The sequence below is a fragment of the Phasianus colchicus genome, chromosome 3, assembly GCF_987193195.1.
Source record: "Phasianus colchicus chromosome 3, bPhaCol1.hap1.1, whole genome shotgun sequence".
Taxonomy (NCBI): domain Eukaryota; kingdom Metazoa; phylum Chordata; class Aves; order Galliformes; family Phasianidae; genus Phasianus; species Phasianus colchicus.
Window position 1 is genome coordinate 48,909,296 of NC_143438.1, and position 16,458 is coordinate 48,925,753.

At 38.7% G+C, this 16,458-nt stretch overlaps 1 protein-coding gene across 5 annotated transcripts in view; it reads left to right on the plus strand.

Annotated features, from left to right (window-relative positions):
• Window positions 1–2,662: 2,662 nt before the first annotated feature.
• Window positions 2,663–16,458, plus strand: part of RBBP8 (RB binding protein 8, endonuclease) — a 34,164-nt gene continuing 20,368 nt past the window's right edge. The window contains exons 1-7 of one of the 5 annotated variants that reach the window (XM_090137456.1): window positions 2,663–3,303; window positions 3,691–3,818; window positions 4,863–5,086; window positions 10,131–10,173; window positions 12,596–12,691; window positions 14,250–14,362; window positions 15,289–15,364. In XM_090137456.1, coding sequence (XP_089993582.1) covers window positions 4,975–5,086; window positions 10,131–10,173; window positions 12,596–12,691; window positions 14,250–14,362; window positions 15,289–15,364 — 440 coding nt within the window. In that variant the 5' untranslated portion in view covers window positions 2,663–3,303; window positions 3,691–3,818; window positions 4,863–4,974. Of the gene's footprint in view, window positions 3,304–3,368; window positions 3,633–3,690; window positions 3,819–4,862; window positions 5,087–10,130; window positions 10,174–12,595; window positions 12,692–14,249; window positions 14,363–15,288; window positions 15,365–16,458 lie in introns of those variants that run through there. The other 4 variants (XM_031612791.2, XM_090137459.1, XM_090137458.1 and 1 more) reach the window with 4 other exon arrangements.

Here is a 16,458-nt window from a genome sequence, read left to right on the forward strand (position 1 = left end):
TGTGGTGATAGGATAAGGGGAAATGGTTTCAAACTAGAACAGGGGAGATTTAGACTGGACGTAAAGAAAAAGTTTTTCACAATAAGGGTAGTGAAGCAGTGGAACAGGTTGCCCAGAAAGGTGGTGGATGCCCCATCCTTGGAGACATTCAAGGTCAGTTGGAGGGGCTCTGAGCAACCTGATTCAGCTGTGGGTGTCCTTGTTCACTGCAGGGGACTAGATGACCTTTAAAGGTCCCTTCCAATTCAAACAACTCTGTGATTCTATAAAGTAAGACTGAATTGGAGCCTAATTTCTGTCTTTTCACACTCAAGATTTGGTGTTAGTACTATAAAAAAGGTATTTTCTGTCCCATTTCCTTTCGCAGTTACACTGAGCAAGACCTCTAGCCCAGTGCATCAGCATATAAAATGAAAGAAAATGTCTAACACCACGATCTTGCTACACTTATCATGAATGTATCACTCCCTCACCCCTCTGCAAATTATTTTGCTGGAGGCTACATCATTCCCTCTGAGCAGCACGCCGGGAGCTGATGGAGGCGTGAGGCACGAAGCCTCCCCAGTGCTGAGCTGCAGCATGTTGGGCGGCCTTTGATGTGAACTGGTTGTGCTGGTTCCTGGCGCCCCGGGAACCGGTCCGACGGGCCTGTTATGCCAACAAATTCTGGTATGATTCCACACTCTCCAGAATGCAGAAACCTGCCCAGCCAGTTAAATGAAAGGCATATTAGGTTATCCATTGCACATTGTATATATCCTAGGAGCAGCAGATCTCCTCTCGGCACTCTCTAGTGTGGTCCACGGTGGCTTCCTCATCTTACTTACGCTTGAGGTTTATAGCTGGAGGGGAAGTCAATAGTAAACATTTATCACCCTGATCAAGAGCAGAACTTTGCACAATTCAAAGAGAAGGGTGAGTTTTGAAAGCCTTTATTTAAAATTAATTTAAGATAACCTTAAGAAAATATTTATCTGATGCTTGAAATGATATAATGGCTATCTCCTTAACGTGTGTGGGTACTGCCAGCCTCTGTGGTGCTTGGTGACAGGATTCTGGGGAGAGCAGCTTTTTGACCCTTCTTATGCATAGCTCAACATCTGTCTGCAGGAGTATTTACTGGAGACAGTTTAAGGAACTAAGCATGGATTGAGAGAGAAACTTCACTGCCAGTGACTTAGTACACTGAGCATGTCATTTGAGTGTTGCCTCTTGGTCTCTTTAATACAGTGTTTTTGTAATCCCTTTCTCATACTAACTCTTGCTGTGATGAGACATAGTGCAACTACAGCAAGATGTGCTGCTACTGGGTCTTGTTGGGATTTTTTTTTTTTAATTGTTCAGTTTTATGAGGTGAGTTAATTAAAACTAGATTTACACGTTCAAAAATTGGCTCCTGGTAAAATAGGAAATGTACTTGTCATTCTTACCGCTTCCTTTCTGCATGCTTATCAGAAGTTTTCCTGTTTAGAACATACCGGGTAACGGTGGTGGCAACAGTAACAAAAGCAGACCTAGGCATAAAGAGTAGGCAGACCTGAAGGTTGTACCTGTATCAGCAAGTGAGTCCATTCACAAGTATGGTGTCAAATAAGAAAAATTAAACAGTGTGAAAACAAAAGCTGTGGAATCTGGTAACTGATTAACTACTGGAGCACAGAAGTACTTGCTGAGCTGAACAGAAAGGAATGAAGACAGGTTTTGTCATGCCTGTTAGGACAAAATAACTCTTTACCTTAAGTAAATGTGAATATTCTCACCATCCATGTAACTGCATTTTTGAAAACCCTTACATAGTTGCTTCTGTCTCCCTGGGATTCTTAATTCAGTCTATCTTCAAGTGAAATTATTACAAGCACTGAAATTATAATATACCAAATTTATAATGTGCTGCTGAGCTACTGAACACTAAATTTCTTTTAAGTTACATGGAAAATAAGTCGTTAAACAATGCTGAGGAATTAGTGGAAGAGTTAATAATAAGATTTTTGAAATATTTCAAAATTCAAGGTATATCGTTGGTGGGAAACTGAAAATATTCTCAAGAGATGAAAACAGATTTGAGTCTATGTTATCACTGGTCACCTAGGACTCCTGTCTGACAGTATTTCAAGATATCTCAGAAACGTTAAAATGGTATCTCAGATTCCATTTTACTTATGCTGTAGATCTGTATTTATTATACTTTCTGGAGATTTGAGAGGTCTGAGTAATGTAACAAGAGTAAGGTGAAACTGCTATTTACATCTATTGAACACCTGAACAACTAATACTGTAACTAGGTTAGATGTCAGGTTGGATATTAGGAAAAGGTTTTGCACAAAAGGGCAGTGGGCATGGAACAGGCTCCCCAGGGCAGCAGTCATAGCCTCAATCTGTTGGAATTCAAGAAATAACTGGATAACGCTCTTAGATATAGGGTCTGATTTTTGGGTGGTGTCAGGAGTTGGACTCCATGATCCTTGTGGCTCCCTTCCAACATGGGATACTCTATGATTCTATGAATTAATAGACTGGAAGCACGTGCTTGCAGCGCTGGCCCTTGCAAACAGATCACCAGTTTACACTGGTCAAGGATGTCACTAATCTTACGCTTATGTGTACATAAGCGTTTCTATATACACCAAAATGGTGATGTTGGTGATGATAAAGGCAGACTAATAGTACAGAAAATCAGTGTTTTGTTTTCTATTTCATTACTAAGAATTATGAATCAAAGATTGAGGGGATTACTTCAAGGCAGAGGGCAGAGTTGGTTCCAAAGAAACACAGAACGTTCACCCGCAGTTTGAGTGAACTAGATAAATAAATAAAATTGGTAAAAATCTCAAGTGACGCACAACGTATCACATAGATCAGCCAGCCTCTGCTGCCTAAAGCCATGACAATTACATGAGCCTACAGGTCTTCGTAGCCACACATGCATTAAAGCATGCCTTGGACTGCTCTGCCACATGCCAAGGCAGCAAACACAGCAATCCGCTGAGATCAAGAACGGGATAAAAAGCACTGCAAATACGCTTGGTGCGCAGATCCCAACAGCCAGCAGAAGACAAATCCCGACACTCCCTCGGCTCCCTATAACGCTCCCTGCCGCTACGCCAAACCGCGCCCCTCACCAACAACCCACCCCCTCGCACCTCCCGACAGCGCCCCCGGCCCCTCACAGCTCCGCTCTCGCGAGAGCGGCGCGGAACCATCGCGAGATCTGGCCCTGGCCCCTCCCCAAAGGCAGGGAAAGGTGCTCGCTCCGAGCTTTCGCTTTTCCCGCCGTTTCCTGCGGAGCCGCCGGGAGCCAACCAGGTAACGGCGCGCGCCCGCCGCCTCACCGCCCTCTGGTACCGGGCGCCGCGCTGTAGCGCGGCCGGCAGCGGGGAGCCCCCCCGTCGCCGGGGCTCGGCCTTTCTAAGTGACCGCGCTCGCGGCGGGACGCTGGCCGGTTGTCAGGCGTTTGTCATGGCCGGCAGGCGCGGGGAGCTCCGCTTGTGGGGTGAGGGCGCAGCGCTGGTGCCGTACTGCTGGGTCAGGGGGTGCGGAAGAGCTCCGGGAGAGGTGCGCGTTCCCGTCAGCCCGGTACCTGTGAGGGGCGGCAAGAGGAGGGGAGCGCGGTCCGGAAAGGGGTGTTTATTGAAGTATGTGCGGTTGGAGGTAGGGAAATAAGAGCGTACGAGCCGTTCCCAATATCACTAGGCCATCGGTTCCGTAGGGAAGCGCTGTACGATGGCAGCATGCAAAGCGAAGCGTTTCAGCCACGGCGATGCGAGCAGAGTGCCGTCCAACTTGAGCTGAAGAGCTGTAGGCATTGCTGACTTGGAAAGGTAATCTTATGTTCTATTCTCAGTATCAAAACGTGAGCCGGTTTGAAATCAGGCACCGAAATGGGCTGCTGCGTTTTTTAAGAGATGTGTGAATGTTCTGTTACTGCATCTCTGTGTCAGTACACTGTAGAAAACATACGGTTTGAGAATTGCTATGTTCCATTTATTACATTATTCCATGTTAAAGATGTGCAAACTGAAATGAAAGTGAGTTACTTAACCCTATACACAGAGCTTCGAGAAAGGAAACAGCATCCAAGCCTCCAGCTCCTAGGCTAGGTCACTGACCACCAGGTTATCACAGTGATCAGTTAAGCCAGAAGACACATTCATGGGGAACTGAAGCTGTGATTACATGAATGTGTCTGTATTGGACACCCAGTGCATTGGTTAGATCTGTGTACCATGCTTCCTCTGTAGATCACCTGAGGGAATCATCTCTGCTAAGAAAAAAGTTAGAAGAATTACAAGCTGTTCTATCTGTACAGGCAGTCTATTTTTTAAGACAAAGCAGTCTGATGGTTATCCTGAACTATAGGTGTTTGGGGGATTCGTGAATTCTGAGACTGATCTAGTCCCTTTGCATCACAGCATAGGAATATTTTCGTAGTAGAATCAGGAAGATTTCAAGGAGATCAAGGCTTCTTTTTGGAGAAGAGTGTCATTTGAATCCTATGTATGTAAAGAATGCATGTACACAAATGTGTGTCTGATAAAACGTCTGACAAACAGTTTTACTAAACAGCGAAACTCTGAAAGCGTGGATTACTTTTAGAAAACAGCTGTAGTTTTATGCAGAGGAGGAATAAAAACAAACAAACATCTTAATCTGTTTTTAATTTGATAACTGTTTAAGGGATGGGAGGTAGAAGGGACAACTTTATAATCAGTTGCAGCACAGTATTTGCATCTTCCATACTTAGAGCGTGACTGTCACTGAATAAGTGCAGCTTGACAAGAATGTGTGAGCTTTGTCTTTCATCCATGGCTGCATGTTATGCTCTGATAAATGCAAACATAAGTGTTGTCGATCTGTCATTACAGGCATACACCTGTCTTCAGAAACAGCTTCACAACTATGCTGTTTAAAACTTAAAGTGTGAGAGTGTGCCAGTTCTGCAAACAAATCAAAGAAGTTGAGAGCAGAAAAAACAAGATGAATGCATCTGGGGGAACTTGTGGGAGCCCCAGTTCTGCAGAACCTGCTGGAGATTTCTTCAAGGAACTGTGGTCCAAACTGAAAGAATGTCATGATAAAGAAGTGCAAGGTAAAACAGCTTGCTGTGAAAGCGGATTTTATCTGGTATCTCGGGGGGGGGGCGGGGGGGGGGGGGGGTTGAACCAGAGTACTGTTCTATGTGTGTGGAACTAAATGCATTCTTAACATCTTGTGTTATGCAAGATGATGGACTGGGTGATTACAAATGATTGCTACCTAAGCCTGATTTAAAAGAATTGCATTTAAACTGCCCACAGCTATAAATGATTTGGTAGATCAGATGAGATGCAGTCTTATGTGGGATCTCTTTTTGCCTAGGAAATACTCAAATAGTGGCTTAGCTTGAATGTTATGATTTAAAGTTACCAAATCAAGTTCTTGTTTTTATTTTTTTAATCACATCAAATACATCAAAATGATCACTGAACAAATATCTGCATAATTTCACCTGACCTGTGCCAAATCCCACTGCAGATTGCAATTAGTGAAGTGAAAAGTATTTCTTAAATTTTCAGTGTCCCGCAATTTCTCAATATAAGAACAGGCAACATTTTTATAAATAATATGTATTTTGTGACCTGTGTGATACTAATTTTACTATGGTTTGACTGTTAGTGCCTTTCCATTCTTCAGTGGTGTGGAGAATTAGCAACGCTCAAAGATGAATTATTGCACTGTATATTTATAATTGTAATACTGTTTTGCAAGTAGTATTCATAAGACCTTGTGCAAAAAATACTTTGTTGGAAGTTGAATCTGGTTATCTGAAGTCACACAATCCATTTTTCTGAATGGAATTGGAACAGTATTTGCATATTCAACAAAGACATTGCTATGCATAAAATAGTGTTTCCATGAGGCTGGAATAATAGCAGTTGAGTTTTTTGTGAATTTTGAGCTTCAGTTGTACAAGTGGATCTTTATAGTCGGACCATTCCAGTAGCCTTGGTCATTTTCCCATGCCTCAAACCTGATGTAGGTGTGACTGTTTTGGTCCAGTTAAATCATCTCTTGTGAGTTTTAAAAACTGTGAGGATTGCTCTATAATGTTGAGATGTTTCATACCTCAGAACTCAATGATATGTAAGGCTGGTCCTTCACACTTTGTGTTAGTAATTACAGAGAAAATGAAATCTAACAACTTGGCAACCTAAAGGAGAGAGATGCCAGTTAGTAGCTTTTTGTTCCATTAAAAAATAGCCGTATTAAATATAATTTTATACTGTATCCTGAATCACAGAAAAAAATTACTGTGTTCTTGAGATTTTACTTAAAAAAAAAAAAAAAAAATCTTTTTGGAGTGGGTGTGATGTAAGCTACAGATAAAAGCAGAATTACTGACAGAATGGGATCTGGCAATCTATGGCATGTCTGAACAACAAAAACTTGAAAACCGAAAAGCTCTAATGTGGAGGGTGATGTTAAGTGACCCCTTCTCTAGTTTCTTGGGATGTGCAGCACGTGATTTAGCATTTTGGTTTTCTTTATGCATATAAAGATGCTCTTTAAAATGTATGTTGGGTGGGGCCAGATAATTTTGCCACTAGGCAGACTTTTTCATGCCTAGCCCTTTGTCAGTGTGTCCCACACCGTGTTAGGTAAAATTAGGTCTTCCATGATAACATCAAAGACATGCCTTAAGGAGAGTTAATTTTTTCAAAAGGTGGGGATCCTCTTATAGAAAATGTTACTGGAAGATATTTTAGAAACATCAAACACAGGCTTGCCTGGACTTTACTTGTTTCTGAAGTCTATAAATAAGAATTAAAATTGACTCATGATTTTCCAATCTGAATGTCAGCAAAATTTTATTTTAAAGATGGTGGGTGTTGGATTAAGTGAAAGTTAGTCATTGGAGAAGAAGTGTGTTGTGTGCACAGAGCACAGGATACTATTGTGGTGTAGCTCTTAATTATTACAAATCTGTGGAATGCAGAGTTTTGTTACGTAAGAGCCTGAAGGGATCAGTATATTATATAGAGAATATTTAGCAATATATAAATGGAATACTTCAAACTCATACATTCTTAAATGGGTTGTGCTGAGTTTTTTTGTTGCTGTATTGTAAAGAGTGTATGTTTCTCTCTTCTACCATGCTAGCTAAACAGACCTCATCTTGCAACTTTTTCCTTAGAAAGTGGATTTTTATTTAAAAAAAAAAATCCAAAATTTGGCTCTCCAGACAAAATATTTAGCATTTTCTCTCTAAATCATCGTGACCAACAACGGGACTCCTACAACCCAATTCCTGAAGATATCGGACATGGTCAGAGTTGATTGACTTTCATGGACTTCGAGCATGCTCAGCAACTTGGAATAATGGTTATTAAAGCTGTGTTTGCTTTTATTCCTACCAATAGAACTTGTGAAACACTTGTATAGCTCATGCAAATTAGAAAGCAGTGTGGTAATGCTGTGTTATCATAGAATCATAGAATCACCAAGGTTGGAAAAGACCCACAGGATTACCCAGTCCAACCATCCACCTATCACCAATAGCTCTCACTAAACCATGTCCCTCAACACAACGTCCAAACGTTCCTTGAACACCTCCAGGGTCGGTGACTCCACCACCTCCCTGGGCAGCCCATTCTAGTGCCTAAGGTGATTAAGTTTTGCAGATGTCTAACACTTAAATCTAGCTCAAAATAATCATATGGATGCTTTCTGCTCATGTCTTATCAGCATGGTTCCTGTGAATGAATTTAGACATTGTTCATTGTAGTATAAAGTTTTATCTTTTCTCATACAAATGCGAGGAGTTACGTGTACAAGATGTAGCTTAATTCTTTTCAGTTTTTCTTTATCTGAAACTGATAATGGAGGAATAGGGGGAAAAACTGTAGTCCTTGAAGCTGGGAGAACTATGAGGAAAGCAATCTAATTGATTGCCATCGGTAAGGAAATGGCTAAAGACTCTTCAAAAGTTAATAATAATAGAAAACAGAGCTAGAAGGGAACACAGGAGGTCATCCAGTCAATTTCTATACCCTTAAGGAAGGACTTTATCTTTGTCCATGCTGACAGAAGCTTGTCCAACCATTTCTAGAAGTCAGATTCTGCAGGCTTCCTAAGCACTGTCAATTTTAAGAAGATAGAATTATTGCATTTGAAAATTCTCCAGAGCAGTATTTGTCATGTGCATTAATTGAAACCTTACAGGTACAGAATGTAATCAACTTGCAGTTTTTTTAAAGACAGTGTTGCGTATTTAATCTTCTTAATGACAGTTTAAAGAAAGTCTCCACTGTCTTAGTAGAAAGAGTGTCATTTGCTAAAGCACTAATGAGCTTTAGGTAACATGAACTTACTATAGTCTGTAGCTTGTCTTTCATAGGAGCATTGTGTAAGAGAAAACTGAATTTAGAATGTAGATAGCATGGTTTTTTTTACTATTATCTACTATATGCTTTTACTACTACATCTACTATATGTTTAGTAGATGGTTAAATAAGGAAATGTGGAAGTTTGTGTTGCTTAACAGATAAAGGAAAGCTGTCTTAATTATCTTGGTTAAAGTCTCTAACACTCTGGAAAAGCAAAATTAAGAGATTACAACTAATGTAGTAATTCAGTGTTCTCAGAGTAATGTAACAAGCTGGTTTCCTGCCTTCTCATTGCAAATCATTTGAATTAAGAAAGAACACAACCTCGAAGGAGCTACTTCAGTTCCTCTTGCATTCAGGTGAGAGGTGAGATTGTGTTACCTGCAGCACAGTACTGAGCCTTTTGAGTGCTGCCTCTTCAATTTGTGGCTCAGATTGCCAGTGTTACAATCCTGAATACTTGCTGAACGAACTACCTGTTCATACAGGAGATGCATTGTTGTGCAGCTTCATTCCTTCCGATGGGTGTGGAGCAGCATTAAAGCACCCTTTATAGGGGTTCTAATTGCAGATGCCTAATTGACTTAATGAAGAGGTTAAAAAAAAAATAAACCCTCTTTCTGTGCTGATATGCATGACAGAACCTAACATCTCGCAGGTGTTGGACACCTAGAGATAAAAGAAATCTTGTCATATTTCTTAATACTTTTTTTTGTTTGTTTGTTTTAAGCAGTAAGTGTGTTTCTTGTCTCCATGTCTCACTAGCGTCATATAGCAGTGATATGGGTTCATCAAGCTTTTGGCTGACCTGGCCATTATGTTTTAAGTGTCCTGAAAAGTGAGCATTCTCAAGCAAGTAGTTTTCTGCTTTGAGCTGATCCCAATCAAGTGTGGTAGGTGAAAGGGAAAAAAAGAAGTCTACTAGCAGCCTTAACCTGCTTTTCCTACAGTAAGAACACATTGGATATGTTACTTAATTTAAATTTAAAGTTGCCAGAGGTTCTAGAAGTGTTCTGGTGCCATTACACCTTCCCAAAAGATGAATGCGTTTGCAAGAAAGTTCAGAAGAAACCTGATGTTCATACTCAAATTGTTCATAGCCTTCTGATGTCTTATTGAATTTGCTATGGCATATGTAATTAAGAAAATGTTAAAAAGCTAGGGTCTGATTGCTAGCAGCTGTTTATTCAAAATGGGAATTACCATTTTGCATATGGATAGTATCACAAATGTCACTGCATCTAGCTTAAGCTGGGCAGTACCTCTATTAGAGTGCACTGTCCTTTGGTACTTTAAAGCTCTGAAACATAATTTTAGTAAGCTTCCCTTATGTATATCTAATGTAGCACATTCTTTGATTCGTTGATTGCATGCTAGTTTCAAGTGTGGTATCATGCATTAATATATGCACAGAATGTATTTTGTGTCACGTATGCATAGGCATTGAAAATACACTGACAGTAATTGGTATTCATACATATGTGATTTTGGTATTCGTACATATGTTTGTTGTTTTAGGTTTTTTTCCCTTCTTTTTCCAAAAGGGTGCTGTTATGTGCAAATCTGAGTGCTTAAGAAGTCTCAATTTCCTGTAAATTGTAAGAGACTTATTTGTTTCCAGGATATTGCAGAACATAGCCAAAAAATATCTATTTTCTCTCCACATTAGTCACTGTTTTCTCTCTTGTACATATGTCATTGGCAAAACAAGACTTCATCCTCTGAGAGTGTTGTATAATGTGTATTTTTTTTCTTTCCACTTCTCAGGCTTACAACTGAAAATATCCAAGCTCAAAAAGGAAAGATGCTTGTAAGTAGTCATACTGATGATCTAACTTATTAAAGGAGGTTCTAAGTACAAATAATGATCTGTTATTCCTGTAAGGTTCAATATTGTAGGTAGGATGAAAAAGAAAAGTTTCTTTCTGTAAAAGAAAAGTGGCAAGGCAACTTTTTTTTTAGAGTTTTTTTAAATTAGGTATTTGTATTTAATACATTATTAATATATATTTATATTTTTCCTCGCTATGTTTTTTGAAGAAAAATTACGGCATTGTCTTCTTTTTTTTTTTTTTTTTTTTTTGGTACTATAGTGGTTCAAGCAATTATCTAGAATTTCTGATAGTTTTTTTTATTTTATTAACTCCTGGTGTGCTTTGGTCTCTGGTCAGGAGGGAAACAAATGCTTCTTTTTTGTAGTAGTGAAGTCCCTGTAGTAGATTTTACCATCTGCACCTCCACCCCATAACATGGTGGAATTGCACTGTGAAATCATGCTACCTTTTCCATGCTTGTTTATTTTACTATTAGACTATTAATTCAGTTCACTGTCTGCCATTATTACCGTTCTTCAGCAATTACATCTGTGCCTTACTTCCAGGAAAACTGTCCTTTCTTCCTCTCATTTAGCTTTTGAAAGAAATTGGCTTTGGTTGTGTTATGCCTGTGTTGTTCCCTTCCGTAGATCACTTCCAGTAGATAGCTAAACAAAAATCTGTGATGTTTGACTAATGGGCTTATAAATGCTGCAGAAGGGGCTAGGAGATAGCAGTGGCAACTGAAGGAGCAGTGCAGGACAGGATCACAAGAGGAAGAGTTAACAAATCACTCCTAGAACAGCATTCATCCTATTCCAGTACCGTGAGGCATCTCCTGCATTTGCACAGCAATATCCAAACCTACAGCAGGGCTTACGTTTCCAAGAATACTCACTTTGCTAACTCCCAGTTCCCCCACACATGCACCCACTCCTCAGGATCAAGGTTGGTCAACTTTTGTGCAGTATCACAATAAATCTATTGCAGTTATTAGATTCCTTTCAGTTAGCACATATTTGCTGTTATGTTTTATACTTACAAGCTATGTGTACTTTCCTAGGGGGAAAAGAGTTTAATCACTTGTTATTATGTACAGTTCACAAATTGAAGTCACTGTTTCATTTCTAATCTGAAAGGGTGAAATGCTCTTTTGCTGTTATTGTTAACTTGATCTGGTATATCATCAGTTGCTTCTGCATCCTGAAAATCTGAAATTAATCAATTACTTTTCAAGATGCTGACTGTTATCAGCAGTGTGACTGAACATGCATCGAACGCTTTAGTTATTGTTTGCTGAAATCCGATTACCACATTGTAGATACAATACTCTGGTGTAGGAGATCTTGTTCTCCTTGATGCGTCTGAATACATGTGGTTTAAAGTTTCAGACTTTGTAATCAGCTGACAATGAGTGCCTTATATTGCACCCCACCTCAGCGCTGGGTCTGGTGACTCGTAAATGCTGGGTGAGGGGCCATTCATTGTGAATAGTACCTCATAGCCAAAAATGTCTGTTAAGTTTATCGACTGGGCTGGAATGGAAAACAAAAAGCCTTGTTCCTCCTGTCATTTTAATATCTTACTGTGATATCTTGTAGGATTTCAGTGGAAGAGGTTGAGTACTAGTTATTACTAAGTATTTTTACAGATTTCTGTAAGTTTCACAAACTGAAAATTATCAGGTATTTTTTGTCACAGGCATCAGAAAAATAAATTGCTTTCTGCAGACGTTTCATTTTCCATGGCCCAGCTGTACTTGGTTAATGAACTGAAGTAACAGACCTTTGCCTTCTCTATATCAAAGTACAAGCCCAGGAGTCCATCATACTGTTATCATTTAACCATTTTATGTTATATAAGCAGTTGAAAAATACAGTCTGCATGGTAGTGCAAAAATAGAAGAGCTCCTTTAAAAGTTTCAGATTTAATAAAATATGTCTGGATTGTGTGCTTCAGAGGCTTCTGCTGTCCCATTCACTTTAGGACCTATGATGGTTAATTTCTGTATTTCTATGACCTGGTTGTGAAAGCCCCCAGTCAGCTTCTCAGCAAGACAGTGATGTAGGAAGTGCTCAAACGTTCCCTGACATCATTACTTGAATGCTATTAGATTTTGTGTCTTGACTGTTGTTAATTGAATTTTGTCTTGTGCAAATAACAGGTATAACAACAGAAGTTCAACTGCAGTGATAGGATTAGAAACTAGCTGACTCTTTTTCAAACTCAGGCTAAACTAAATTACCATTCATTGGAAACGCTTTGTTTATCTTCAGCTTAGTTTTTTTTTTTTTTACTGGGCATCCATTGCCTTACCCAATAATATGAAAGAAATATACCAGAGATAATTCTCTATTTAAAAGGTAAAAGCTGTAACTTAAAGTTAGAAGTAACTTTTCTATTTTCTTTTGATTTTAGGGATGCGGAAAGGCTTGAAGAGTTTTACACCAAGAACCAACAGCTCAGAGAGCAGCAAAAGGCACTTCATGATACAATCAAGGTTCTAGAAGACAGGTGAACTAGTGTATTTTTTTGTTATAGTTTGGGGGTTTGTTTCAGAGTAGCTCTGTATATTTTGCAGCGTTGCTTGTTTGTAAGCCAGCCCTTTTCTAATATAGGCCAGATAATGTGTTTTAAAGAAGCATAGAATTCAAATTCTTCTGAGTGAATCAAATTGTTATTTCCTACATGCTTAGCTCAGTAAAGGCAAATTGAAGTTTAACGAGTTAGCCTGGGATGCAGACAGCCACATTCTTTTTAATCTACATTTTTTGAGTTAAATTTTCTGTCAGTCATAGAATAATACAAATACAAAACCCTAGGGTAAGCTCTGTAATTTATTTTGAAACAAATGGAGTGATTCATTAAGAAATCTTTCAGTTTTGCAGGTCTGTTCTGTGTAAATTTCATCAGTTGTTCTGTCTCTTGCCGCTCTGATTCAGCCACTCTGATCACCTTTTGATCTGTTTTGCCTTTCACTTTTCCGCTTCTATTGCTGCAGCAACGGTTTGTTGTCGCAGCAACAGTTTGTTGTCATAGCAAACCAAAACCAATAGATGTGAGATTACAGTGCTTTTTTCATCCTCTTAAAAAAAAAAAAAAAAAAAAACATCATCAACAACAACAACAACAAAACTGATAACTGTTCTGGAAAGTGTGCGTTTAAATTTGTTGCTAAAAGACTCTTAGTAGTTTTCTGTGAACAGATATTTCATATGAAATTATTTTCTCACATTCCCATCTTACATCAAATCTTAGAGCTGCAATACTCAAAACTTGCTTTTAACTCTGATTCTCTCTAAAATGCATTAGGCATAAACTTGTACCCAGGCAGGTATTAAACTTTCACAGCACCAAAGTAGAGAGAGAGATTTGTGTGGAAAGCAGAGTTCTCTAATCCCTTGAAAATGAAATATATACTGGAAAACAAACAAAAAAATAAATCATATTTAAAATAGTTTAATTCAGGAAGATGATAAAAGCTAGTATGAAGAGGCATCTCCAGTATTTTACTTTTTCCATTTTTCCACAATATTAAAATACTTATAAATCAAGCTTTTATTTCCAATATTAAACTGCAGAATTGGAAATTTAACTGTTTTTTCATCTGCTAACAGCAGCAAAGCACAACTCTTAGCCAACTGGTATCTTATTTAGCAGTCAAAATAATCTGTCTTTCGCTTAGATTGTTGTTGTGTGCTCAGCTTACAGATGATAACAAGTATTTTATTTCTGGTACACATTTCACTGCATAAATGAATGTGTCAGATAAAGAGTATTAAAAATTGTGTTTAATACTGATTGTAGATGAGCTTTAGACAACTAATCCAGACCAATAGAGAACATGGAGGCAATGCCTCACACAACCTTTTTGGTCCATCTCTAAGTATTTGGTGTCACGTTAAAGGTTTTCATATTTATTTGATATTTGTTTCAAGTGGAGCTGCATATTTGTCCTTTTTTATTTTACCAGTTTGGTAGTTTTGCTGTTCAAACAGTTGGATAAGTGTGGATAGCTACTTTATGTATGGTATTATTTTTATACAGTTTTATTTTCTTAATTTTACTGAAGGTTAAGAGCGGGATTATGTGATCGTTGTGCTGTAACTGAAGAACATATGAGAAAGAAACAGCTGGAGTTTGAGAACATCCGACAGCAGAATCTTAAACTCATCACTGAGCTTAGTAAGTTTTATCCATAAGTCTTCAAACAAAAGCAGTGTGTTTTATAAACTAGTACTACGTGAATTCCTATAACTTCGTGGAATGTATGTATGGTGGTTTTTGTAAGTTCAAGAAATTCTGTCAGGAGATTCAGCAGTCTGAAAATATGAACACATGGCAATTACTTGTCATTTGAACCACCTGCATGTAGATTGAAGTGCTAATGCTGCAATTGTATTGATGTGGAAAATCTTGCAATATGAGGTAGTGGAGCTAACCTGACTGCTTTTGTTTGTTCCTGGAGTCAAAGCATAAAATGACAGATAATGTGGTTTCCAAAGGCAGCCTTGACTTCAGACTAACTAGTGATCAGAAAGTAGCAAGTTCAAAAGTTGCCTGAGTCAAGCTTGTGTCCTGTGGCATTTTTGTCCATGGATCTGAGAGAGCAATTCATTCATCTTTACAACACAGGCTCACTTGTGTGCACACAGACAAGAGTAACTAATTTTGTGGAACTAATGTGTTCTTTAAGTTCTTCAGTATGAGAGTGGTGAGGTGCTGGAACAGGCTGCCCAGTGAGGCTGTGGATGCCCTGTCCCTGGAGGTGTTCAAGGCCACATTGGATGAGGTCCTGGGAGCCTGGTCTAGTATTAGATATAGAGGTTGGTGGCCCTGCATGTGGCAGGGGGGTTGGAGATTCATGATCTTTGAGGTCTCTTCCAACCTGGGCCATTCTGTGGTTCTGTAATGTGGTGATTTGCCTTTTCTAACAATCACTTCATAACACTTCTAATGGCTAACTTGAAAATTCATTTTGGTAAGGTGTAGAGGATGTGTGGTATTAAGATTTAAGAATTGATTCAGTTTCCTTAGAAGACCTGGCAAAATGATATATAACACAACGATACCGGCTGTGAATTGATTTTGTTGTTCTCTGTTAATTGCAGTGAACGAGAAAAACAGCTTGCAGGATGAAAATAAAAAGATATCTGAACAGTTCCAGCAACTGCAGAAGGAATTGGAGTAAGTTTTGAGAGTCTCTAATTTTTATTGAATCTTGATAGTAGTGTCTGGGAATATAAATGCTGACTTGTAAGTCTTTTAAACTTGAGGTTATTCCTTTCAATAGACTGTGAAAAGGTAGTCTAATGCCATTTTACATGAACAATGTAAAACTAACATCTTTGTATTACAGAACTTACACACACACACACACACACACACACACACACACACACACACACACACACACACACACACACACACACACACACACACTGTACTCCAGAGCTTTCGAATGGAAAAGGTGGATAAATATCATAGAAATTCAGTTTGACTTCATGGTTGCATAATTCCATGCACTGTGCATTGTGAAGTCTTGCCTCTCATACATTTATTCCTGTATAGATTCTGTATAGTTTCCTCCTAGGATAAGATTACAGAAATGTCTTTCTTCTAATAGTCAGAGTTACAGAATATTTCAGTAAAGTTTTGAAATAAACTTTTGATAACCTTACAGTTTTAAGAAGAAAGCTGCTGATTAAAAAAAGAGCTGTAAATTAACTGTTAGTCTGCACTCTGATATGATACTAAGAATGTACCATATGATGTAGTTAATAAGCAATATGGTACCCTATGCAAGGCAGAGATAGTAATTCCTTTCTTGTATAGCCACTGTCTGACATCATCCAAAATTTAGCTCAGTTTTTGCTGTCTGTGAGGAAGTTGTGTTGGCAGATGGAATGGGAGATGGGTTGTGTAGGCTTGATGTGTAAGGCTTTTTCTGCACGTAATTTTTTTCTTATCTTCATCTCAAAGTAACTTTGTTATAGGACTCAAACAACTCGGAGTTAATATCAAAAGGCCTGTGGTTCTATTCCTTTTGTATTTTTCAGTTTGTCTCCCATCTTTGCACCTTGTTCATTTCATCTCTTCAAAATAACTTAATTCATCACACTAGAAGTATTCATTTTCAAGACTGCTAGTAACACATTTCTGTTTGTCTGCTACTATATAATTCATTTTCAAGAATGTTTGATGTCTCTGGCAGTAGCTTTTTTTTTTTTTTTGTGATGGCATTTAGGAACTATGTTTTGACTTGCACAGAGCTAAGATAT